The sequence below is a fragment of the Pelophylax lessonae genome (genome assembly GCF_965119305.1).
Source record: "Pelophylax lessonae genome assembly, chromosome: 1".
NCBI lineage: Eukaryota > Metazoa > Chordata > Amphibia > Anura > Ranidae > Pelophylax > Pelophylax lessonae.
In genome coordinates this window covers 231,947,571-231,975,372 of record NC_138768.1, presented here as the reverse complement: position 1 = coordinate 231,975,372, position 27,802 = coordinate 231,947,571, and the positions used below count along the sequence as shown (strand labels likewise).

Genomic DNA, 27,802 nt, shown 5'->3' with positions numbered 1-27,802 from the left:
ACTTGTGCTGCATACTAGCTCTATTGCAGTTAAGGTGGAGCTATTTGGATTGTCACTACACAGGAATAGGTGTGACGTCTTTATGTCAGAGTATGGCTGTTTAAACCACAGATTTTTTTTTTTTTTTTAAAGTCCTTGTGATGGTTGGAATTTTAACTCCTTTGTAAAACTAAAAACCTGACAGTAGTCATTACAGCCAGAAGTTGCAAAGTTTTGGCTGCAGCATATCTCCCTAAACTATGGTGGCAATTTTTATTTTTAAATACAGTATACAGTTCTCACCACTCAGTGCACTATCATGGTTACTGAAGACAGCCAAGCACGATCATGATGCAGAGAAGCACCGAATGTTCAGTACTGCTTTACAATGTTATTTGCATAGCAGATGGACACAGGGCAACAAGATGACACAGCTATTACAATAATAACCCCATCCTCATCATAAAAGCGCAGACATGCCCTGACAAAAAGGATCAACAGTTAACTGGTTAAAAAACAGCAAAGTTGCGTCTTTCCTCCATTTCTAGAAACCAAGTTCTTTCAACACATTTTGAACAGGTCATTTTTCATAGAAGCACAAAGACTTTCCTGTAGGCAGAACGTATTAGGTAATGAATTAGAAAAGACAAGACAATGCAATGCACAGGAGGCGGCAAATTTATCGTAAAGATCAAAGAGGATTTCATTTGCTGGATACAACTATTGCAGGTAAAACCTGTGTGGCTTATTCACAGCCATCTTAATAATGAACCACTTTGGTTCGCAGTCTTCATAAAAACAAGACATCATCATTGCAAAAGTAAAGTGTAAAGAAACACAAATGTAACTAGATGTACTTCCAATCCGGACGGTACCACAACACAGAGTGCTCTGGGATCTTTCCAAAAATGTTATTTTGCTTTTGATTTCTTGGGGACCTTTCCTGAAGGTAACATATGCAGCATGGTGTCTTATTTGTGCTACAATGAGCATTTCCATAGCAAACATAGCAAAACTAATTTCTGAAGTTGTTCTGACCAAGATGACAGGAAGGGAAAACAAAAATAAAACAAAAGTTTGGTATTATCAGTTAGGACAAAGTTTGGGATCAAAAATAAAAATGTTTGGGATCATCAGCTAGGACAAAAAATTTCCCACAAAATAGCTGCTTAAACCACTCGCCGGACTTCAAAAAATCTCTTCAGGTAATAGATCTGTCCAAGTGTCATAGCTACCAGTACAAGGGCTTCAAAAAATGACCAGAGCACCACTCTGCTGTTCGTGTTGTCATTAACTGTTGGGGGAAAAGAAAAGAGAAAAAAAGTGAAAGGTTAAGTTAATTATGTCTGCATGAAGGACTACTGTATAAAATTAACAACTCTACATTAGGACTCTAGTAAAATGTGAATGCTGGGAATGATAAGGTCCTATCAATGTTCAGTACCATTTCTTTCACCCTAAAGTGGTTCTAAACTTAAAAAAAAAAAAAAAAAAAAAAAAAAATGTTGCTTACCTTAAAAATCCTTTTTGCTCATGTTCATTGACGGACACAACCCCTAGAATCTTCTTCACCACTGGTTATGCTGCTCCCTACAGGAGTAGGGCACTAGGCAGGAAAAAGCTTTACCATGCCTATGGGGCAGTGCCAGGGGGTATACTCCTCTACTTCCTGCTATAGGCATTTAGTTGTGTTGCATGCAGTGTCAGAAGAAAAAAAAATAACCCAACTCAATAGAGGGGTGGGTGCTGTGTCCATCAATGAACATCAGAGAAAAGGATTTTACGGTAAGACAAAAAATCCAATTTTCTCTTTTGTTCATCAACGGACCGCTCCAGAATCTTGACAATTGGGACATCCCAAAGCAGTGTCAAACATGAGGGGTGGGGAAAAAACGCAGCAGTAAAAAGCAGCATCCGTAGATGCCAACACATCTACTTTTGTAAAATTTTGTGAAAGTGTGCACAGACGACCAGGTGGCCGCCTTGCAAACAATGCATCACTGACGCCTGATGGCGTAAGGCCTAAGAGGCACCGAGCTCCCACGTAGAATGCACCTTAACAGGGAAAGGAGGAACCTGACCCTTGATTGAATATGCCTCCACTACCGTCTGTCTGATCCATCTGGAAATGGTCGCAGTAGACGCTGCCAACCCTTTGAGAGGTCCATCCGTAAGGATAAAAAGTGAGAGTCCGATTTCCCAAATGAGTCGGTTGCCGCCAGGTACACTCTAATCGCCCAAACCACATCCAGAGAATGCAAAGCAATCTCCTTAGAATGTTTAGGCTTAAGACAGGGAAGGCAACACAATGTCTTCATTCAGATGGAGACCAGAGACAACACTAGGAAGGAACGACTGACAAGGGCGAAACATCACTTTATCTCTGTGGACCACCAAATAAAGTTGGACAAGACAAAGCTGACAGCTCGGACACCTTGCGTGCAGAAGTAATCGCCACCAAGAAGGCTACCTTCCGGGACAATTTAAGCAGAGGAATCTCGTGAATATTCTCAAAAGGCGGTTTCTGAACTGACAATACCAAACTGAGGTCCCACGGAGGCAACGGAGACCGCACAGGCGGAGCCAAGTGGCCAACCACTTGAACAAAGGTGCGAACCAAGAAGTGCGTAGCCAAAGGAAGTTGAAAGAAAATTGCCAAGGCTGAAACCTGGTCCTTGATGGTACCCAAGGCCAGGCCCTGCTCCACAGCTCTTTGGAGGAAAGCAAAAACCTGAGCCAACGAAAAGGAACGGGGAGAAACCCCCAGAGACTCCACGCAATGTACGACTTCCAGACGTGATGGTAAATCTTACCAGAGGTGGATTTTTAACAGCGTGGGAATCACTGAGTCAGACAACCCCCTATCCTTCAGCACCTGGCTTTAAACAGCAAAGCCATTAGAGCCAGCGACTGTAAAAGCAGGATGGAAGATTGGCCCTTGGGCCAACAAATCTTCCCTGAGAGAGAGTCGCCAAGGGACATCGTACCAGGTCAGCGTACCAAGACCGGTGAGGCCAGTCTGGGGCCACAAGGATGACCGGAATTCCTTCTGCCTTGATCCTTCACAGAAGTCTTCGGCAGAAGTAGAGAGAGAGGGAAAGGAGTATATCAGACAGTATTGCCCCCAAGGAGCCACCAGTCCACCTTGCCACGAATCCCTGCACCTTCCCTTTGATACGAGAGGCCAACAGATCCACCTCCGTAGTTACCCACCGGAGACACAGCTGATGAACACCCCTGGATGAAGAGACTATTATCCTTAGTCCAAGGCCTGTCCACTGAGATAATCCGCTTGCCAATTTTCCACCCCTGGAATATGCGCAGCAAAGAGAGCTGGAACAATCGTTCCGCCCACCTTAGAATACCTGCTACTTCCCGAACCGCTAGGACACTTTTTGTGCCCCCCTTGATGATTGACATATGCCACAGCCTTGGCATTGTCTGATTGAATCCGGACACCCTTGAAGGCGAACCGTCCAATGGGCCAAAGTCTATTCGCCCGAAGTTCCAGTACATTGATCGGTAGCCTGAGCTCCTCCAGAGTTCAAACCCCCTGAGCACAGTTCATGCCCAAAACACCTCCCCACCCATACAGACTGGCATCCGTGGTGATCACCTTCCAGTACAGGGGAAGGAAGGACTTTCCCTGTCGAAGTTCCGGAGAGCTAAGCCACCAAATCAGGGACACTTGTACCCTGGCTCAACAGGATTAGATCGTCCAGAGACTGGATTCTTGCCCCACTTGGCAAGAATCTCTCTGCAGAGGTCTCGTGTGGAACTGTGCAAATAGAACTACCTCAAAAAGTTAGACACCATCAGGCCCAGCACCCGCATGCAAGTCCAGGGGGATGACCGACTGCTGGACAACAGAAGTCGAACATCATCCTGCAGCTTCTGGAACTTGTCCAGCGGAAGAAACACCCTGGCTGAGGCTGAGTCCAGAGTCAGACCAAGATAGTCCAACTTGGTGGATGGAACCAGAGCAGACTTCTGAAAATTCAGAATTCACCCGAACTTCAGAGTCCGCACAGTGATGTACAGGTTCTCCTATAGAGCAGTCAGAGGCTGCTTGTAGAAGATCGTCGAGGTACCTCAGCACCCCAAATCCTGGCAGTCGCAACAATGCTAACACTGGGGTCACTTTTGTGAACACCCGAGGAGACGAGGCAAGACCAAAAGGTAATACCACGAATTGATAATGCTCCTTCACCCATGGCAAAGCAAAGGAAAAAAAAAAAAAAATGGATGCCCAACATTTATTGGGATATGAAGGAAGGTAAGCGTTCTTGATATCGATAGAGGCCAGAGGATCCCCTTGACGAAGGGATGCCACTACCGTGCAAATTGATTCCATCTGGAATTTTTGTAGCCATGCAAAGCGGTTCAAGGACTTGGGGTCCAGGACTGGGCAAACTTTGCCTTCCTTCCTGGAAACAGTAAATGGGTTTGAATAAAACCCTTGAAGGCGTTCCGATTCTGGAACCGGTACAATGACTCCTTTTAAGAGCAGATTTTGCACCACCCCAATGAGACCTCACAGGCGATCTGGGGACAAACGCAGTTTGGAAGGAAAGAAACTTGATCTTGTAACCAGACTGAATTATCCCGTGGACCCATTCCTCTTGAATCAAGGAGTTCCACGGGTCCAGAAAAAAAGCAAAGACATCCCCCCAACCCAGATGCGGGTGAGGGCGACCCCTTCAGGCCGAAGAGGGCTTGTCTGTGGGTCTGGAGGGACCCCCCCCCCTCCGCTTACCAGGCCACGGCCTCTTAGAACCTTCTGAGGGGGTTCAAAATGGTTTGATGATCACATGCCCTGAGATCCGGAAAACGAAGGGGCTCCTTTGAGCCAAGAAGAAAGGGCCACGTTTGCGACGAGACTCCTTGCTCTTGGTAGTCTGTGGGAGTAGAGCACTCCTCCCCCCTGTAGGACCCTTAATGATCTCATCCATGGAAGTTCCGAACAGGCGATCTCCTAAAAGGGAGATTAGGCAGGACCTTCTTGGAAGCCTGGTCCGCAGACCAGTATTTTAGCCATATCATGCTCCATAGGATCACCGCTGTTACAAATACCCTGCAGACTAAGGGAGCCGCATCCTCACAGATGAACTGCAACCCCTGGACCAACTGGTTCACCATCTCTGCGAAATTAGGGGGAATCCGTTTCCCTTCCAAATCCTGGCGCAAAAGCTTTGCCCATTCCGTTAAGGTCTGGGAAACCAAATTTATGGTAAACACCGGTCTAAGGATAGAACAGGCCATGGTAAAAAAGGTGTTAGACCAGGGATTCAGCTTTGTCAAAAGGGTCTTTAAAAAAGACCTCCACTTGGGAATCGGTGGCTTTATTTAACCTGGAAACCTGAGAATCCACCACAGGCAGTACAGTTAGTTTTTTTTTTTTTTTTTTTTTTTAACAGGGACTCTTCAAAAGATACCTTAAGCTTAGGCACCCCGACAGAGCGTTTAGGGAAACTCCACTGACTCATGACAATTTTGTCAAAATAGGCGGGAAAGGGGAAAACCTTTGCCACCTTTGAGGATCTGTAGGTACTAAAATGTACCGGCGTCTCTGAAGCAGCAGCAGCTGCGCCCTCCAGTTTTAAAGTTTCCCGCACTGACACAATCAGTGCATCCACTAGCGCCTTTTCATGCGTGGTCGTAGTGGAAGAGGAATTATCCTCACTTTCAGAGCACTCAGGGTGTATGGACGCAGACCCAGTAGGGAGACTCGCATTGGCGGCAGCCACATAGACCTCGGAATCTGAGGAGACAGAGCAAGGCAGGGGACACTTTTTGTCCGTCCTGTTTTTTAGGACCATATCTACCTTGGACACTAATGACTCCAGGACCGGCGTCATAGCAGACAAAGTGGACAGGGACCCAGAGGGCCCCGCAGCCTCTGAGAGGGGGGGTCAGGTGGTGAAACATGCTCCAGGGACTCCATGGGTTAACCCGGGGACCAGTAACAAAAGGAAAAAATACTGCTAAAAACCCCACTGGTGCACAAACAGCATCACAAGTCCCAGCTCACCAAGTTGCTGCTATAGCAGAAAGAGGGAGGCCGTTTTGCACCCACAGGAACTCACCACCAACCGACTCAGATACAGAGCAGAACACCAAGCTGAACACACTGCAGCAATCATAGAGAAAGTTCAGGAAAGAACACTATAAATTCACAACCGAATCACTGCCCCTTAGGCTACAAAAACATGGCCGCCGCTTAGCTCAATAGGAAAGAAAATGGCTGCCGGACTACACAAACATGGCGGCCGATAGACAGCGGTGGTCCACGACAAAATGGCGGCTACACACGGCTCCTGGGACACCCAGAAATGAATGGGCAGTAAGGAGGGGCCCTGGCAGGAGCCCTCACCAGGACCATACCCCCCAAAAACCACAGCCGGCGGCACCCCCTCTGCCTGCCCTCATTGCCCGCTCAACAGCCCCACACAGACATTACATGCATTGCCACCCCTGGGGGGGGGGGGGAAGCTAGGTGTGGGGAATAGGGGAGTGTCCACAGGGGGACCCCAAAAAAGAGGGGGGATGCTATGTGGAAAGGAAGGGTACCTGTGGGTCCAACCATCCCAGGGAGGGGCCCACGTCCACCCAAAAAGGCCACCAGTGGAGGGGGGGGGGGGACACTTACCATACCATGACCACCGCACCATCGGCATGGGGGTTCTGCATGCCAGAGACACGCTGCGACTCAGGTCATGACAAGGTCTATGCGTCCTCACGAGACGTTTAACTCGCCGGCCAATCCCTGGCCAGTGGGGCTATGTCGCGACCAACTTAGCTCAGAGCGGAGGTCGGGCACGCTCGCTCGCTGGACTGGGGAGACCATAAAGATCTAGAATATCCAGTCCGTCACCCAGTCCAGCAGTCGATTGTAGTTCTCAGAGAGAAAAAAAAAAAAAACCATGCTAAAAATGCTAGGACCCGAGATCCCAGCAAGGAACTAGGTCCTTACTTCTGACTAGGCAGGAAAAAAAAAAAACTGAATGCCTATAGTACCCCCTGGGACTGCCCCATAGGTGTAGTAAAGCTTTTTCCTGCCTAGTGTCCTACTTCTGTAGGGGGCAGTATAAACAAATGGTCAATAAGATTCTGGAGCCATGTCCATCAATGAACAAAAGAGAAAAACACACATATTTTTGCATTTATTTAGTTTTAACTCTGCAACCTGTAAGGCATTGCACCAGGGATTAGCAGATTGCAATGCCTGGATCCTTTAGACCCTCAGTGCACTGTCTGCCCATACCTCGGATACAGGCAGGCAGATCAGATCAATAGACAACAAGAGCACTCACCAGTGCCTTTACAATTCATTGAGAACTACAAGCTGTTGGCCATGGAGGCAGACGATAGATGTAGTTCAATTATTCACGGAAATCTGAATGAAGTGGCAGTGTGAGCGGACAATGGTACTTTTAGTTCATTCATTCACAGAACGTACGCTTTTAAAATTCTGACAGTGGATGTGGGGCGAAGATCCCCCTCCCATTGTCACAGGGAGATGGGATCAGGGGATGACAGGACACAGGAGCTGGAACATGTTACACCCTAAATACAGGCAGAACAAAGGTGAACATATCCTTTAATAAATTCTCAGCTTTACTTGATTCAAAAGAGATCATTAACTCAGATATGGTTAAATAGAAGGCAGAAATAAGCACTTTGCAATGAAAAGGTCCTAAGAACACTATAATCTAGTAAAATCAACAGCTCTAAATATATCACTGGTGCAGTATCTTACAAAAAATGGATTTTTGTAAAATCTTACCGTAAAATCCTTTTCTCTTAGCTCATTGACAGACGTAGTCCTCGGTGATACACCACCTTCGGGTTATGTTGCCTCCACAGGAGCAGGACTAGACAGGAAATTAAAAAGCTCTGGCCACACCCTAGGGGCAGTCCCAGAGGGTATATCCTCTCTCTCTCTGCCTCAGCAAATCAGTTATGTGAAAAAGCAGTCTTTAGAGATTTTAACCCAACCCAACTCAAAAAAACAGAGGGGCGGGGACTACGTCTGTCAATGAGCTAAGAGAAAAGGATTTTATGGTAAGATTTTACAAAAATCCATTTTTCTCTAGCGCTCATTGACAGACGTAGTCCTCGGTGATACACCACCTTCGGGACGTCCCAGAGCAGTATCACAACTGAGGGGTGGGAAAATGAAATTAAATCCCAATCTAGAAGGCCCAACCGGTGCCAACTAGAAGTTTACAATGCTCATCCTTAATGATGAGACTCAACAAAAGAGAAAAAAAATTTTTCTTTTTTTTTATTTTTTTTTTTACAAACAGAAAAAAACCCTCGAGGTAGACCACCGGTCTCCTCAAATTGCGGCCTGCAAAACCTTGCGGCCAAATGAGGCATCCGCCGATGCCGTCACATCAATTTTATAGAATTTTGTAAAGGTATGTACCGACGACCAAGTGGCCGCCTTACATACCTGGACCACTGACGCCTGATGGCGAAAGGCCCAGGAAGTACTGAGCGCTCGAGTGGAGTGCGCCCTAACAGGGAACGGAGGACTGACCCTTAATAGAATAAGCCTGTACCACCGTTTGTCTAATCCATTTGGCAATGGTCGCGGCAGATGCAGGCAAACCCTTTCTGGGGCCATCCGTGATCACAAAAAGTGAATCCGTCTTACGGAATGATTCCGTAGCTTTCAGGTATACCCTGATTGCCCGAACCACATCTAAGGAATGCAACGCATGTTCCCGATGATGCTTGGGCTGAGGACACAAGGAAGGTAGTACAATATCTTCATTCAGATGAAAATCTGAAACCACCTTAGGAAGAAAAGATGGCTTAGGATGAAGTACTACCTTATCCCTATGAATCACTAGGTATGGGGACTGGCATGATAATGCAGCCAGTTCTGACACCCTGCGAGCAGAAGTAATAGCCACCAAGAAGACCACCTTCTGGGATAAAGTAAGCAAGGGAATCTCCCTGATGTTTTCAAAGGGAGGTTTCTGTAGAACCGACAAAACCAAATTAAGATCCCAGGGCGGTAAAGGCGCGCGGACTGGAGGAGCCAGGTGCCGCACCCCCTGGATGAAATTCCGCACCAAGGATTTGGTAGCTAAAGGTTTCTGAAAGAAGATTGCTAATGCTGAAACTTGACCCTTGATGGTGCTCAAGGCTAGCTTCTGCTCAACCCCTTGTTGCAAAAAGGCCAATATTCGAGACACCGAATAGGTACGTGGAGGAAATCCTAAAGATTCGCACCACGCAATATAAGTCTTCCATGTGTGATAATAGACTTTGCTGGAAGTCGCTTTCCTTGCTTTAATAAGGGTAGGAATGACTGAAGTAGACAAACCTCTGTCCTTCAGTACTTGGGTCTCAATGGCCAGGCCATTAAAACCAGCGACTGTAAAGCACGAAGGTAAATTGGTCCTTGAGACCACAGACACTCCCTGAGACGAAGTTCCCACGGAACGTCTGCGACTAACATGTCCAAGTCGGCCAGGCCGGCTTGAGGAGGCCAGCCTAGAATTTCTAGGACCACTGGCGCTGATTGGATCTGAACCAGGCGTCCCTAGAGCTATCTGGCCCCGACCATCCGAGAAAGTCTGGTCGTTTTCTGTTTCCACACATTTATCAGATACCTGATAGTTATCAGGAAAGGTGATCTTTTCTGGTTGAACCTCAGGGACCGAAGTCACCCGACTAGAGGCTACTTGGCCTATCTGGTCAATCAGATCCGATTCCTGTGAGGTATCGGGACTAATCTTAGGAAAAGGTAAAGGAAAAGATCTATTCAGGGAACGGTAACTACCGCTTCCTGTGGTACTTAAATGTTGGAAGGGAAGAATCGCACCGGTAGTAGTGGTTGATGCTCGATCTAATGTCCTGAATACCGGTGAAAACGTCCCCCCACCCTGAAACCGGGTGGGGGCGCACCTTCAGGCTGTGTACTCCTTTACTTCGGGTTTGGCTGGGTTGGTCCTCTGCTTGTCCGACCAGCCCTTCTTGAACCCTCCTGGAGGAGTCTTGCCTTTCCCGGGAGTACCAGCCGGGCGCCCTTTATGGGCGGTAAAGAAAGGTCCTCGCTTGTTGCGAGGTCCCTTAGCTTTTGCAGCCTGTGGCAAAAAAGTGCTCTTGCCCCCAGTGGCATCCTTAACGATTTCATCTAGGGTGGCCCCAAATAGACAATTCCCCTGAAAGGGGAGATTTGTCAAGGTCTTTTTGGAACCTAGGTCAGCTGACCAGCATTTTAACCACAGCACACGTCTGAGGATCACTGCTAACTTAGATGCATGCCCTAACAAGGGAGTAGTGTCCAAGGCTGCGTCACAGATAAACCGTAGCCCTTGTATGATCTGTTCCATCAAATCAGATGTCTCCTGGGGAATATCTTTTCCCCTAAGATCTTGGCGTACCATTTTCGCCCATTCCGTAAGTGTCTGGGAAACTAGACCAATAACAATTACTGGTCTAAATGCTGACCCTATCAGAGAAAAGATAGTGCGGGACTCTGCTTCTATCTTTCGATCCACCGGATCCTTAAAGGACGAAGTGTCCTCCACTGGAATAACCGTGGCTTTATTCAGCCTGGAAATAGGCGGATCCACGACTGGTGGTACCGTCCATTTCTTAATGATGGATTCCTCAAACGGATAGCGTCTAGCAATACGCTTGGAAATAGTAAAGGTACCTTTAGAATGCTCCCATTCTCCTTTAATCTGATTACCAAAACATTTAGGTACAGGAAAAGCCTTCGCCGTCTTGATGGGCTTATTAGTCCCAAAAGGCCTCTCTGTTTCAGTTGCCTCTGCCGGTAAAGCCTCAAGTTTTAAGGTTTCTTGTACTGCCACAACTAGTGCGTCCACCAATGCTTCTTCCTGAATTATAGCAAGAGAAGAAGCGTCCTCCTCACTGTCTGAGGGGGCTTTACCTGGGATAACAGCCCTTGCAGAGGAACCTGCAACTGCCGTGACCATCTCTGAATCTGAGTCAGAGGTGTCAGATAGTATAGGGGTAGGCGGGGGTCGCTTCCTTGACCCCCGTCCCTGACAGGCCGCCTCCACCTGAGCCACCATAGACTCCAAAATTGCTGTAAATGACTCTATACTCTGTGCACCGGCGGGTCCCGAGGCCCCCTCGAGGGAAACAGGTGGGGGAATATGTGTGGCAGGGTCCATAATAACTCCAGTTACTTCCTGGATAATATAATTCAAAAGTAAAGAAAAAAAAACTTTTTTTTTTTTTTTTTTTTTTTTCTGACCCCCAGCGCCACAAAAAACCCCTTAGTGTTACCTGCTAGGGATCCCTATCGATCGAGAGAGAGAGAGAGATAGACCCCCAGGCTCACCACTTGATGCTCAGAGTTAAACTGCAACAGCTTACAGCGCTGTCTTGACAAACAGGAAGTCTTTTGGCTGGCTGCCCAGGAAGAAAGGAGGCGGCTCCGCCCCTCTGCACGCCTTCCGGCGCCTCCCCCAAGCTCCACGAGGTGTAGGATCACCTCAAACATGGCCGCCCCCATGCTGGAGACACGAGGCTACGCCAAAATGGCGGCTCGTGCGATCCAGCAAAAAAAATGGCGGCGGCCTATACTGAATAGCGGTGTGCTGCAGGGCACACAACACTCTCTCTGCATGGGGATCTGGCGTGGTTGGCGGTACCGGCCCTGGCGGACCGCATGGCCGTTCGGGAGGCCTGCTAATAGCTGGAGATCTGATTTGGAAGGCAGTCTACATGTCCGTGGCTTCTGACTGGTAGGTAGCTTATACTTAACCCATAAGATTCCCAGAATGCCACAGATTACATCTTTTAAACATGTATACAATAGATTGTTAGCTCCCAAACCAAGCCTCCTGGCTTTTGCACACATAAAATCACACTCAAAGTAGGAGGATTTGTGACATGTTATAGGATAGAAAGGACTCTTTCTTACCATACAGAGAGGGGCCCGCGTTCACCACAAAACCCGTCAGGGAAAAAGGGGGAACATACTACTCACCATACCGGAACCAGGCGGGCACCAACTCCTGACAGTACCCCTCTCCACCGGGGCGGGAGGGCTGTCGACCGATACGGACGCCGTGACTCATGGTCTTTGGCGTTTCAGCGAGACGTTTAACTCGCGGGTTCAGTCCTTTTAATGGGACTTTGTCGCGGCCGACCCAGCGCGGAGCTATGGCCTGCACGCGCTCGTAGGCTGAACTGGGGTGACCACCGGATCTCAACATCCAGCCCGTCGCCCAGTTCAGCTTTCTTGCTTGAAGATCTCACAGGAACACTGGAGAAAAAAAGCTGTCTAAAAAATCCTTTAAGAAAAAAATTCTTGCCAGGACCTTAAGATCCCAGCAAGGTATCTAGGTCCTTACTCCTAACTAGACAGAAAATAACTGATTTGCTGAGGCAGAGAGAGAGAGGATATACCCTCTGGGACTGCCCCTAGGGTGTGGCCAGAGCTTTTTAATTTCCTGTCTAGTCCTGCTCCTGTGGAGGCAACATAACCCGAAGGTGGTGTATCACCGAGGACTACGTCTGTCAATGAGCGCTAGAGAAATTTAGATTAGACAGTTTTCCCAAACGCTTCAACATTTTTTATTTTAGGTCTGCAAGCAAAATCTCAGACCAACTGCCCCCTCCTCTATGAGTCTTGAGGCTGGTGTTTAAATTCCTTATAAAAATGGAAAGAAAAAAAAAACCTATACTACTAAAACCTCGACACTATTGCCTCTTGCACACAAGCGTATGGGAAAAAAAGAAAACCTTTTTGGTTGTAGGATTGGTTGATCTGAATATAGATGCATTGCCTATGGAACAATGCACACATCTGCGTAACGATCAGTAAAACCGCAAAAATACAGAGCCATAAACAAAAATTAATTTATTTTAGTCACTAATTTAGTGAAACGTACCAGAAAAACTAAGGAAGTTGTGTACTTAAAAAACGTTAAAGCTAGTTCATTCTTTGACAAAAATGTGTATACTGCGATTTAGTTCCAAATCTATTGGAAATCTAAATCTGAAATGTAGTCCCTTTTCTACAAATGGGCGTTTGGTTGTTCTGATTTCTAGTTTTAGCTAAGCAGCAACAATAAAAACAATGCATTAAAATGGTTCTGAATGAGGTAAAGACCTTGCGTAAAAGTGCATGTGTGTGTACACACGTAAAATTCTTCTTCGTTATCTGTGCGTAAACATGCATTTAAACGCGCATGCGTGTAAATTATTGCACTCCAACATAAAATATTTTATTTTTTTATTCATTTTTAAATGATTAGTAATGTTATATGTATTTTATTAGCTTAATCTACAAAGATGTTCTAACTCTAATCCTCAACATCCATGTTTGAGTCATTTCAAAAATCAGTATTCTTAATTACTTGTGTATGTATGAATTTTGTGAAATGTGTATGTATTTATTCTAAAGACCGCATAATCTTTAATATAACTCACTCGCTCTGTGTATTCTTTCCCGCACTTCCATGTACTCTTGCTCATGCTTTACAGCTGTCATGGCCACTGCAAGTTCATTGATCATCTCTTCCAGCTTGTTCTGATGGGCTGTATGAAAATGATTAAACATTGATTTCACAGTGAAAAGTCAGACAAAAAACGTATATATTTCAATCTTTCCAAACAACATCAAAATGTCCCAGTACAGTAAATAGATCCATATTTTATGCAATAATTCATAGCTGTAGTTAGAATCCACCTCACAGGAAAAAATAAATATAGAGGGAACGTAGCACATTTTTTCACAAAACCCACAAGCCAAACTTCAAAAATCTATTTTTACAAAGTGTAAAAGATGTAGGCAATACTGGTCAAGTTTACAGTACATTTAGGGGTAAATAATCTGTGCGAATGTCCCAGCATTTGCTAAATGTCGCACAAAATCCCTGTAATATTTGTGAAATTTCATTTTCTATGCATTTCCTAGTAGGACTGTCAGCTTCATTTAGCAGCCATAATGTGGTACGTGTATTTCCTGGACAGTGGTGTTTTAGGGAAATACCACATTATGGCCACTAGATGGTGCCAAAGATCAGAAGAAATACATAGAAAAAGCATTTCACACAACTTACAAACATTATGGGAATTGTTTGCAACCTCTTTGCAAATGCTGAGAAATTCACACAGCAACATATTTTGATAACTAGACCCCATGTGTACCACTAAGCAGTATAAATTGGAGGGGCATAAGCTTACAGGTTTAGTATCCTGCCAGCTCTTGGGGGTTCTAGAAAGTAGATCATCACTGTTCTACACTAGCTGTGCAGCTTTAACCTTTCACCATCCCACTTCCCCCAGTGGAATTTTCCATAACAATATGTGGAGTACAAGGTGGACTTAGCTTACAAAGCTAAAATTTCAATTTCACTTTTGTTGCTTTCAGTATGAACCCTCTACCGGAAGTAGAAATTTCTGTAGTGTGAACACTTGATGTTTTCAAGCCAGCACTCTACAGAAAGTAATACCCCCGATAGAAAATACATGCAAAGACAATCAACTCAGCTGTAAATTTTGAGTATTATTTTTCAATTAAAATCTGAGAACACACAACTTGCATGCCATCATTTTGTAACACTGCAGCACTTCACAGGCTTTAGGGTTAGTAAGTAACCAAACTGCATCATCCAATGTTGCATTAATCCATATCATTGCCATGCCAAAACAGGTAGATGTTAGAAAACCTGACAGAACGCTACGTTTTACACAATGCAGCAGAAAACCTTTACCCTGCAAAAAAAAAAAAAAACCTACCGTCCCAAGTATCTCGACCACCTAAGAGGATTGTAAAGAGAACAAATTAAAGTTACTAATAAATGCAGAATATAAGAGACAGACTAATGTGTCTGTTAAGAAATGCCTTGTGGATCACGAATAGTGTTTCACTTGCCACTAAAGTGAATAAAATTTGAATTGTGTATGTTCTAAAATCCAAGTGTAGCTAAAATTAAAAGAAAAATCAGCACAAGAGACATAACTTACAGTCAATAGGATGTGTCCCTTGTGCCAATTCCTCCTCTTTAGTAAAAATACTCCCTCTGATAATGGGCAGAGAAAAAGGATTTCAACTAAAAGGAGGAATAAGCACAAGGGACTCATTCTATTGAGTTAAGTTAAGTTCCTTGTGCCGATTTGATTTAGCAACACTTGTGCTTTAAAGCGGTGTTAAACCCAAAAATGTAATTTTGCAGCTTACCAATTTTTTTGTTCTTTTATACTTTTTTCCCCCTCGGTTTCCACCTGTCGATCTGGAAAGTAACATACCTCCTGTAGTAGGATGCCTACACTGTGGCTAAAGGTGCAGTCACCTTTGAACAGCAGGACTGATAATGTAGAGGCAGGCAGGGGGAGTGTTAGATCTGCTAGCAGATTTAGATACACTAACAAATGGAAACCAAACTCACAAGTTTTATAGGCTGTTGGAGCAAATTTTTTTTCCTCTTTTGGGATAAAAGGTCTCACAAAAAGAAATATAAGCTGATCATTGTAAGTAGTGTTGCACTGATACCGATATCGGTGCGGATACCAAGCAATTACACAAATACTTGTACTCCTGCAAAAGCTTCAATATTAAAACAGATACCTTCAAGTCTGCAGACTAACTAGGTTCACATATTAATGCAAATTGGATGCGTTTTGAACCACCGATTCATATGACATGTGACCCTGCAGCCTTTTCAATGAAGCCGGATCACATATGCACAGTGCGTTTTTTTTTCCTCTTTCCAAAGAGTCTGGTACATTTCTCAGCGCGGTTTAGGTGCGATTTTCATTTTAACACAGTTTGACAATTTGCACCTGAACAGCTGAACAAAGTCACACCGCACAATTGTTAACCCAGTCCAACTACCACCTTTATGGAGAAAGACGCAAAATAGGTATTGGTATCGGCAAGTACTTGAGAAAAGTATCGTTACTCATTCCTAAAAAGCTGGTATCGGTGCACGAATTGTAAGCACCCCTGTCAGTGTTAAATAGTTGGTCCAATCCCTTTAACTTATACAATTTGCAAGAGAGCTAGTTCTGTTGAAAAAACAGACTTACTAGCCACCAGGTAAAATAAGGCAAAGAAAGCCAAAAAAAAAAAAAAAAAAAACGAAAACTATTGCAGCCATCACATCCAAGAATTGGTAGGATGCAATATAATAAAATGTTTGCTTTTAGGTTTAGGACCGCTTTATGTTAAACTACTTCAGCTACTACGTATAAAATAAGATGTTAACCAGACTTTGCACACAGCTTCATATTTCATTCATTGGATTATATACACTCACCGGACACATTATTATTATTATTATTATTATGTACACCTTGCTAGTACCGGATTGGACCCCTTTTGTCTTCAGAACTGCCTTAATTCTTCCTAGTATAGATTCAACAAGGTGTTGGAAACATTCCTCAGAGATTTTGGTCCATATTGACATGATAGCATCACGCAGTTGAAAATTTTCTTTGGCTGCACATCCATGATGCAAATCTCCTGTTTCACCACATCCCAAGGCTGTTCTATTGGATTGAGATCTGGTGAGTGTGGAGGCCATTGGAGTACAGTGAGCTCATTGTCATGTTCAAGAAACCAGTAGTGCGATGATTCGAGCTTTGTGACATGGTGCATTATCCTGCTGGAACTAGACAACAGAAGATGGGAACACTGTAGTCCTAAAGGGATGGACATGGTCAGCAACAATACTCGGGTAGCGTGGCGTTTAAACGATGCTCAATTGGTACTAAGGGGCCCAAAGTGTGCCAAGAAAATATCCACATCATTACACCACCACTAGCTTGAACCAGTGGTACAAGGCATGTACAAGGTACAAGGATGGATCCATGCTTTCATGTTTACGCCAAATTCTGATCCTACCATCTGAATGTCGCAGCTGAAAATCGAGACTCATCCAAGCAGGCAACGTTTTTCCAATCTATTGTCCAATTTTGGTGAGCCTGTGCAAATTGTAGCCTCAGTTTCCTGTTCTTAGCTGACAGGAGTGGTACCCGGTGTGGTCTTCTGCTGCTGTAGTCCACCTGCATCAAGGTTCGATGTGTTGTGTGTTCAGATTTTATTCTGCATACCTTGGTTGTATCAAGTGGTTATTTGAGTTACTGTTTATCATCTCAAATCAGTCTGCCCATTCGTCTCTGACCTCAACAAGGAATTTTCATCCACACAACTGCAGCTCACTGGATTTTTTCTCTTTTTTTCGGACCATTTGTTTACATATGATCTACTAAGATTTTCACACACAACCAGCAGTTTTTGAAGCAAGCCGTCAGGCACCAACAACCATGCCACATTCAAAGTCACCTAAATTCCTTTCTTACTCTTTCTGGTGCTGGTCTTGAATTTCAGCCAGTCTCCTTTATTGCATCTAGATGCCAAAATGCATTAAGTTGCTGCCATGATTGGCCGATTAGCAATTTGTGTTAACAATTGAACAGGTATACCTAATAGTGACCGGTGAGTGTATACTGTGTGTAAATATTGGTTTAGGACTGTCCAAAAAAACTTTAGGGTCAAGGAGTAAATTAGTTTGAAACAAGTGTGCACATCACGTCCCCAAACCCTAATGAAGCCTGAAGGTAAAAAAGGATGGAGCTGAGACAGGTTTTTCTATGAATTATGTATTGTAGCAATGCACTGGTTGGTGAGTTGAGCTGGGAATTTTCTCTGGTTTTGTCTTTCATGCATTTGTCCTTCCATGTGCTCCTTCTGTGAAGGCCGGTTATTGATAGGAGCAGGAGCCATTTCTTGGTTACTGGTGTAAATATTTGGGGGGAGACATTAGACACCTTTGCTGCCATTGTGCTATGTGCTGGGTGTCCACAGTGCCCTTGCCCCTTTGAGGTTTGGGCTACCTCCAAGCCCACCTGCCCCTTATCTAGCCAATAGAATGCATGTGCTCCCACTGTGACTCTCAGAAATGTAGAAGGGTTAGGACTGCAAGTAATACAGGGTGCCTTGAAGGGGCCTTGTAGCTTACACACGTTTGCAAATGTTGGCTAACTAAACCCCTGTTTTTAATGCACTGTTGGACAGTTTAATTCAGTTGGTGAGTGGAGCTGGGAATTATCTCTGGTTTGGCCTTTCATGCGTTTGCCCTTCCATGTGCTCCTTGCTGTGAAGGCCAGTTATAGATGGGGGCAGGGGCCATTTCTTTGTTACTGGAGCAAATGTGACATAGCCGGTAAATTGGTAATAAATGATAATATAAATTTGCCTTCTTATATTCATCTGTATGCTTAGTCTTTACAAGCAAAATACTCTGACAAGACTTTGTGATTGGTTTAGTTAACGAACACTCACCTTCAGTTTCCATGTCCTGGCCCTTTGGAGCTTCACCTATATCTATAGTGAACATCACTATCTTCGGAGTCATTGTTGACATTCTGTTGCTGAAGCAAAATTTATATGTTCCATCCATGTGTGCGGCAAACGTGTATTTCCCGCTCGATTCCCTGTCCCCTTTATAAATACTTTTATTGTCAGGGCCAGTGATCTGTAACAAAAAGGACTTTTCTGGTTAAAAGGAATATGGCAATTAACATCACTATACAGCCCAAACAAAATCAGCCCTTTCATCCTCAAGTTAAAGCAAAGTTCCACTTGTTTGTAATAAATACTCACATTGCAATGTGCTCTCAGTGATTTAATATTTGGATATTGATATGGTGACATTTGTGAAGAAAGTACCTTTTCGTATCCATCACAATACATTCAATGTGAACAAATCCATTTGTCAAAACAACAATTTTTCTTTTTTTAGGTTTGGATAGAGTAGGGGAGGGTTAGAACATGTCAGGTATTTACTGCTACCCAGAGTTCTGCCACAGAGATTTAGTCTTGCTTCTTGTCCTGCTGCCAACGTTTTACACAACAAATTGCAATGTACACTACCACAGCAACAGAGACAGCAATATAAGGGGTTTTCTTTAGTAGAGTAGGGGGAAGGCGAAAACTCCTGTCAGACTTTTAGGTCTCTAGTGATAGCAAATTTTCCATGCTTCCTGTTCAGTGAAGTGTTGTCAGCCAGATAGGAAGCAAGGGTAAATCCCTCTAGTGCAGGAGTAGGCAACCTTTGAGAGGTGGAGAACGACCTGGACAAAATGCGCGAGATCAAAAATCACTGGGTGGGGTGCCCTTTTTTTCTTTAGCCCACAATAAAAAGTAAGGATGGCATGGAGGAAACATAGAAAAATCTAATAAAACGAATGTCAAGATAAAAATATCAAACTAAGCCTACCTTAGAAGTTAATGCCGAGTTTCTCAAAAAAAAAAAAAATCTAACTTATGTACAAATTGGTTCAAGTCTGGAGAGTAATTGGTCACCTCAAGGCTGATGCAGGAGTCCATCATGCAGGCAGAAGAACTGGTATTGCATGCTGACTTGTTTGACTAGTTTCAGACCTGGTTGGTCTCAGTTCTGGCCTGGCCATCTGCTCTGAGTTCTGGCCAGTGTAAGCAATATGTAGAGCAGTGTATAGGTGAAATTTGTATGTAGAGTAGAGTACAAGGGTCAATAGTATGTAGGGCAGAATACAGTGGTCATGAGTAAGTAGTGCAGAGGACAGGGGGGTCAGTATGGCAGTGTTCAGGGGTAAACAGGGCAGATTGTTAGGTCAGCAGTGTAGAGGCAGTAGGGCAGTGTAGAGACAGTAGATCAGAGGACAGTGTACAGGGGTCCGCAAGGCAGAGGGCAGTGTACAGGGGTCCGCAAGGCAGAGGGCAGTGTACAGGGGTCCGCAAGGCAGAGGGCAGTGTACAGGGGTCCGCAAGGCAGAGGGCAGTGTACAGGGGTCCGCAAGGCAGAGGGCAGTGTACAGGGGTCCGCAAGGCAGAGGGCAGTGTACAGGGGTCCGCAAGGCAGAGGGCAGTGTACAGGGGTCCGCAAGGCAGAGGGCAGTGTACAGGGGTCCGCAAGGCAGAGGGCAGTGTACAGGGGTCCGCAAGGCAGAGGGCAGTGTACAGGGGTCCGCAAGGCAGAGGGCAGTGTACAGGGGTCCGCAAGGCAGAGGGCAGTGTACAGGGGTCCGCAAGGCAGAGGGCAGTGTACAGGGGTCCGCAAGGCAGAGGGCAGTGTACAGGGGTCCGCAAGGCAGAGGGCAGTGTACAGGGGTCCGCAAGGCAGAGGGCAGTGTACAGGGGTCCACAAGGCAGAGGGCAGTGTACAGGGGTCCGCAAGGCAGAGGGCAGTACACGCTGATCTCTGCTGGGCCTCCTCTCCTGTCCATCCCATATGATCTCACATACATGTGCCTGCGAGGGGGGGCCAGCACAGTTCAGCATGATACATTTAGAGTGGACATGTGGCTTCCTTGCACCTCTATGCAAGAGAGGGAGGAACACTGATGTCCCCACCTTGCCGAAGGAGGATTGAAGCGGAGTTCCACCCAAAAGTGGAACTTCCGCTTTAGGTATTCTAACCCCCTGACATGCCACATTTGGCATGTCATTTTTGGGGGGGGGGGGGGGAGCGGGTACCTAGTTTTGACAGGTACCCGCTCCCACGTCCACTCCCTGCAATCTTCTGGGACATGTCAGAGGTCCCAGAAGATTGCTGGCCAATCAAGACGTTGTCACAGCCGGGTGCCCACAGCAGTGATGCCGGCGACGAGGGAGAGGATCGAGGCTTCGGGCGGCCGCATCGCTGGACCGTTGGACAGGTGAGTGAAATGGCTGGAACTCCGCTTTAAAGAGGGGAATGAGCTTAGGCAGCTTTGGTCAAAGCCCACAACTTCCTAGCAAGACAGATCAGGTGCCTTTTGACTAATGTCTAGTTGAAACTCCAGATAATACTTTATAAAGCAGTTACAGCAAACAGCTTTTTTTTTCCCCATTTTGGGATAAAGATTTAACAAAAATAAAAGCGGATCATTGCAAACACCCCTAACCGTGTTAAATAGTTAGTTTCCTCTCTTTAACTCAGGGGTGGGGAACCTATGGATCGGGGGCCGTATGCGGCCCCCGAAGTCATCTGGTCCGGCCCCCCATGCAGCTGAGTCTGTGTCTCTCAGCTGATCTGTCAGAATGGAGCCGATGCTTCCTGTATAGTTCCTGCTCCGTTATGTCAGTCTGAGTGAGTCACAGGCAGAGTGATATCAAATCCATTCCGCCTGTGACCAATACAGAAAACATCACCTCTTCCTCCAGCATGGCTCTGCTACACATTTCCCGCCAGCAGCACACACAGCAGTGCCAGCCAGAGCCAGCAGTACCCGCCAGAGCCAGCAGTACACACAGCAGTACCAGCCAGAACCAGCAGTACCCACAGCAGAACCAGCAGTACTAGCCAGAGCCAGCAGTACCAGCCAGAGTCAGCAGTACATACAACAGTACCAGCCAGCAGTACCTACAGCACAGTACCAGCCAGCAGTAGCCACAGCAATACCAGCCAGCAGTACATGCCAGCAGTACCAGCCTGAGCCAGCAGTACCCACAGCAGTACCCACAGCACAGTACCAGCCTGAGCCAGCAGTACCTACAGCACAGTACCAGCCTGAGTCAGCAGTACCCACAGCAGTATCAGCCTGAGCCAGCAGTACCATCCAGCAGTACTCACAGCACAAGCCAGCAGTACCAGCCTGAGCCAGCAGAACCCACAGCAGTACCAGCCAGCTGTACCCACCAGCAGTACCAGCCAGCTATACCCACCAGCAGTACCAGCCAGCTATACCCACCAGCAGTACCTGCCAGCAGTTCTTTTCAAAACTTACCACCACAAAAAAGTCGTCTGCGCTCCAGACTGACCGATGCAAACCTGGAAAACCTGTTGCGAGTAGCAACATCATCAATACCAGCTAACATCACACACTTCACCAAAGAGAAGAAGTTGCAGCCATCACATTAGGGGTGAGATAATTAAATGTTTGACCAAATATAACAGGCTAATTTTTAAGGTGATCATTTTGTACGGCCCCCGAATGGTTTTATAAATACCCAAATGGCCCTTGGCAGAAAAAAGGTTCCCCACCCCTGCTTTAACTGATCAAGCTGCCCAGCAGAATGTTTCTGCTGAAAAATAATAGACTTACTGGCTGGACCACCAAGTGAAAATAGAAGAAAAGACTAAAAAAAAAAAATATATGAATGCAGCCACCACATCAAAGAAAGGGTAAACTGCAATATAATAAATGTTTGCTTTTGGGATTAATAGTGCTTTTAGTTCATTGTGTAATGATGCTATGCTTTCAGATTTCTAAGGTTAACAGTTCAGACTGATTACAGTGGCAACAGGTGATCTGTTCTCGCAGTAGTGCACAGTTGGCTTTCCTCTGTATTTACTCAGATTAGAATAGTGTGATCAAAGACACCCAAGTACACATACCCTAAACTGCATACTCACACAGCACCTCTGCAATGCTAGATAGAGTAAACAATTTCAGAATATTGATAGCACATTTTATTTAACCATGCTACCCAGTACACACACTAAGGGCTGGTCCACACCACAAAAATCCAATCCAGATCCGCTCCCAATGCATTTTTGACGCATTCCGGTGCGTTTGCAATAAGTTTCCGGATGCATTCCAGGTGCTTTTTTTTACCACTATATTTGGGACTGGTGCATTTTTGATGCATTCAGGTACGTTTAACCACGTTCCAGTATAGTCCAATGCAGGAAAAATTCAGCATGTTCTAGGTTTTTCTGGAACATCCTCCAACTGACTGCACTGGTGTGAACTATGCCGTTGGAAACCATATAACCCACTTTCCATGCAGAAAGAAAAAATGCACTGGACTGCATGTGGTGTGAACTGGTCCGAAGAGGAAAGGTTACTAAGACAGGAACAGCTGTGCATGGTAACCAAAAGCTGACTGAACAAGCTAAAGCGAACATACATTTCATGCTCTCAGCTTTCATGTTCATCTAGGACTTGTACCATAATCTATCAGACCAATGGCCCGTACACACGATCAGAAAATCGTATGAAAAATACTGCTTTCAAAAGGATCGTACGATAATCTGATTAGTACACCGCTTTCGAGACCAGATCATGACAATTCATGCAAATCTATCCGATAGGACAAGCATGAACATTATTCTCGAATGCTAACAGATCGTACAATTTTCGTTTAATCAGCACAGTGGTCGTTCAAATCTACAATACAAATATATAGCATCACTTCTGAATTTTTATTCTGTTGTATGAGAATTTACATAACTTTCGTAAACTTTTCATTTTTGATATGAGATTAGCATGCATAAAAAACTAAAACGGACGATCATTTGTCTGATAATCTCATTGTGTGTACCAGGCATTAATGCCCAACTATGGTCCAAAACCGATCAGATTCTGAGCACTACTAAGTGCTTGTTGTTTCTGTATTGGAGATGATTTGTTTTAGATATTCCAACTTCTGTAGAAAGTTAAAAGCAAGAATTGTTAGAATAACAGAATCATTTTAAACCTGTTCACACCAGAACATGATGCGGGAAACCTGCATGCAATTTGCGCTTTCTGCATCCCATTCAGAATGCACTGCAGTTGCGATCTGCAGTGGGTGTCGATAACGACACCCCAAATGCATGTTGCAAATGCAGTACGTTTACCTGCAGCAGATGGCATTCAGGTGCACTGCGTTTTTTTTTTTCAAGTAATGCATACAGAAGTTTTGTTGTGGTCCACTGCGATTCAGCCCATTAGAAAGGAAAAGGCTGCACATTTCTGTGCCATTTCTGGTGTGAACCGGCCCTTGGATAATGTATATGTGCTAGAGACATAAGATTATACCCACCAAAAAGAACTGACCTCTTTAATTGGTCTTGTAAGGAGAAGCATGGAATGGAGTGAACAGTGGCAGGCATAGCAAGCCACCCCATTAAACTACTGCCCAAGTACAGACTCCTATTCACTATATAGAGATAGACACACAGGTGGGTAGATGCAGATGAAAAGTAGTCATGGGGATATTGTGAACTTGCTCATGTTTGATAATATGCAACTGGGATCTGAAAGCAAACACCCCCTTAAAGCGGAGTTCTGGCCTCAGGGGTCAATTTGAGCTAAAAATATCCCCGGGACAGTAAGGGCTAGTACATTCCATAATGGATAGCCTCTGAACTGTCCCAGGTCGCACTTACCTGTAAGAAGAAATACCTACCTTGAAAATTTCTTCTCCAGCGCTGCCATCTCCGGTGTTGGCAGCTGAAGCCGTAGCATCCCTCTTCCGTGACGTCGGAGACTGACAATGCACTGCACCGGCCCAGCTCGTCACTTCCGATGCAGGCGCGGCATCCCTGCACAGCTTCTGGGCATGCCCGGAAGCTGTTTAGCAGTGAATACTGCGCCGACACCGGAAGGGACGAGCGGGGCCGGTGCAGGCACATTGATTCCTGGGAGCGATGACGTTCAGCTCCCAGGAATCATCGCACACTGGAAGTGACAGTGCGGGCCGCGGCCGCAGAGGGAGGAAGTGGAAGGAAGGTGAGTATATTTTCTTCTATAATAAGGTAAGTGACCAAAAAAAAAAAATCAGCACTATCCATTTCTCTTTCAGGTTGCCCTCAGCAAGCAGATAGCCCAAAATAGATTTTTTCGATTTTGAGGTCGGAACTCTGCTTTAACTTTCTAAAACAGGTTTCCTTCTGGAGACTTAAAACTCGATCCAAATACCATCAAAGAGAAAAGAGTACAGTGTACAAGTCTCAGATCTAATAAGTACAGTGGCTTAGTGGTTAGCATTTATACCTTGCAGCATAGGGGTCCCTGGTTTTAACCTCAGCCAGGAAACCATCTATATGCAGTTTGCATGTTCTCCCTGTGCTAGCAGGGGTTTCTTCCAGGTAATCCAAGGACATGCTGGTAGCTTAATTGGCCCTGGTATGCATGTGAGATTGCAAGCTCCTTAAGGGCAGGAACATGGTATGCAATGCACTGTGTAATTAGTCAGCGCTATATAAATGCCTGTAAATCAGGCAGGGAATGTAAGAAACACTTACACCTAAAAATAATTTGCCTATTGCAAATAAGGCTCATACTTAGGCAACCTCATAGTGTGCTACCTGCTTCTATAGTGAGCAGTGTCAAGGGCTATGTACCAGCTGCAGGAGTCTCAGCACCAACCCCTAGGGCCCCCTTCACACTAGTAGGTTTCCTTATTTACCTGCCATTGTGCTGTTAAGAGGTACAAGTGCTTCCTTTGGTGCAGCATAGCGCATTTTTGGCCCAAAGGATATGATGGGAACGTACAAAAATAGCATGTACATGCATTATCAGTACATTTGTGACAGGGTTGTGTGTTTAAAGTGATACATTCAGCCTAAAACCAGAAATGTACTATATTGCAGCTTACAGATCCTTAAATGTGGCAGCTGGATTAGTTTTCTTTTAGGCTTTTTCCCCGTTTTCACCTGGTGATCTGGTCAGTAACCCATACAGTACCAGAGTAACCCCACTCTGGATAAAAACAAAGACATTTCCAAGTGCAACTTACTGACCAGCCTGCAACAAACCCTAGGTTGGTCACAGGCTGGTCGGTAAGTTGAACTTGGAAATTTCTTTGTTTTTTTCATATGCATTGCCTTTCCAATGCTCATTGCTGCAGTGACCAATTACAGGTGAGGGTAGTACCCACTTGTTTGTACCACTCTGGATAAAGGAGCAGAGGGGGATATCTTTGGACAGGCCGGTATGGGACGTCCTTAGGTTTGAGTGGAGTATCTGCAGCTAAAGGCATCATTCAGATTATTTTTTTCCAGCCGGCGATTCCCTGCACAGTAAAAACAATCATAACAGCCCCTTCCTGCCACCCTCCAGTGCTTCTACCAGCTCGCCCATGCAATTGGCGAGCCAGAGAAGGCATCCACTGGTGGTGGAAGTTTACTATAGAGCGGACCTTGGAGGCCGGGTGCGATGTTATGATGTTGTAAGCACTGCCGTGTGTTCGGCTGAAAACCCTGATATCGATTTATTTTATTTTTTGGAGTTTTTTCAGCCTAGAGAAGAGATGTGGGGTCTTATAGACCCCACATCTCTCCATAAAGAGGACATGTCATTAAACATTTTAAGTACTGAGGTGTGGTGCCATTCCACAAGTGTGCACAATTTTAAAGCATGACATGTTAGATATCTATATACTTGGCGTAACATCATACAAAAAAATTGGGCTAACTTTAGTGTTTTGTTTTGTTTTTAATTCATAAGTGTTTTTTTTTCCAAAAATAACTAGTTTGAAAAATTTCTGCACAAACTCCATGTGACAAAAAAATTGCATTGACCGCCAATTTATTCCCTAGGGCAGTGATGGCAAACCTTGGCACCCCAGATGTTTTGGAACTATATTTCCCATGATGCTCTACTGCACTGCAGTATATTTCCCATGATGCTCTACTGCACTGCAGAGTGCATGAGCATCAAGGGAAATGTAGTTCCAAAACATCTGGGGTGCCAAGGTTCGCCATCATTGCCCTAGGCCTAGGGTCTCTACTAAAACAAAAAAAAAATAAAAAAAATAAATATATAAAAGAGAAAAGAGCGAGAGTGGCACTCGCGGGTCTTGAAAGGTAAACGCACAATGACAGTTTTAATCAAGGTATTGATGAGGCACAAGCTCGTCTTCCTCTTGGAAACATTGATTAAAACCATCATTGTGCATTTACCTTTCAAGACCCGTGGGTGCCGCTCTCTTTTTTGGTTTATATGTGCTGCAGTCTCTGCTGTGCGCCCGGGCCCATTTTTGATCACCGATTTATATTTGGGGGTTCTGAGTAATTTTCTAGCAAAAAAAAAAAAAATTATATTTATATGTAGGAGAGGAATGCCAGAATTCGACTGGTATGGAAGCAGTTAAAGCTTAACTTCTCTAATACTTTATAATCAGTTAGAACAACTTTTTTTTTCCCCCTTTTAACATTGGGAAGGGGGGGGATCAGTTTTGATGGACCCTTCGCTGTTCCCCACTGAGCAGGGAGATGACAGCTCCGTCTCCAGTCACTGTGCAGAGACGGATCTGTCAGAGCGCTGCTCTCCTTTATGGGGAGATCGGACAAAAACTGACAGCCTATTCTCATCCGATCCAACCTGCTGGACGGATGGCAAACAGATCACCATCCGTCTGTTTTCAGTGATCTTGTTGGATCAGATGGCAGGCGGGTGTCAGTGGACACATGTCCGATCACATCTGCCTCCCTATAGAGGAGAATGGGTGACCCAATCAGTTCAATCATGTGAAAGGGGCCTTAGAAATATGTTTTTTTCTTAAGGGGGGGGGGGGGTCATTGTAAGGGACCCCTAAATGCACTATACAAGAATGAAATCAGGCAGAGCCTTGTACTACATCGTTGATTGTAGATGTAAAGGAGAATGTATAGATTATATAGTGTATGGTTTTGTTATTGTACACATAGATGGCTTACACTGGGTGACAGGTGCCCCCCAATCTCATACAATACTCAGTCATGTCACTTGGATGTGCAGTACACCTATACAACACCTAGAGAGGAAGGACCAGAGATGACAGGTGAATGAACACTGGGTGCAGGTTACCCCCCTCCCCAAATGTTCATACAGACATACGTATACCAGCCACAGCCTCACCTCCACATCGATGTCCAGGAAGCCCCCCTCAGCCACCTCGAAGATCAGGCCCATCTTGGTGCCGGACGTCACATGCTCGTAGTAGCACTCTTCTGCGTGAGCGTCGATGCTGACGAAGTAACCTGAGGCGGTGGCGGAGAAGAAGGCGACCAGGGCGACGAGCTCTGAAATGGTGAACATGGCGAGGCAGGGGGGCAGCGAGCACAGGCCGGGAGTGTTGTTTCCAAGTCTGGGCCTCAGTCTGAAAGAGGCGTCACCTCTCCAGGCAGCCGGGGAACGAGCTGCTAATGCCACGTAATGA

At 45.3% G+C, this 27,802-nt stretch overlaps 1 protein-coding gene across 1 annotated transcript; it reads right to left on the bottom strand.

Moving 5' to 3' along the window:
• Positions 1-579: 579 nt before the first annotated feature.
• TMED2 (transmembrane p24 trafficking protein 2) lies at positions 580-27,802 on the bottom strand. The gene is made up of 4 exons (XM_082273931.1): positions 27,502-27,802; positions 18,272-18,464; positions 13,414-13,521; positions 580-1,273 (listed from the first exon to the last, which is right to left on the bottom strand). The coding sequence occupies exons 1-4, from the start codon at positions 27,679-27,681 to the stop codon at positions 1,149-1,151; spliced, it is 606 nt and encodes a 201-aa protein (XP_082130057.1). The 5' UTR covers positions 27,682-27,802; the 3' UTR covers positions 580-1,148.

Bases quoted from the DNA above. Each gene is read 5' to 3' on its own strand.
- TMED2 (XM_082273931.1), bottom strand. From the start codon at position 27,681: ATGTTCACCATTTCAGAGCTCGTCGCCCTGGTCGCCTTCTTCTCCGCC. The intron at 18,465-27,501 runs GTGAGGCTGTGG...TTTTTGTTACAG, and splicing joins TCCTGGACATCGATGTGGAG to ATCACTGGCCCTGACAATAA. The intron at 1,274-13,413 runs GTGAGTTATATT...TTCCCCCAACAG, and splicing joins GGAAAGAATACACAGAGCGA to TTAATGACAACACGAACAGC.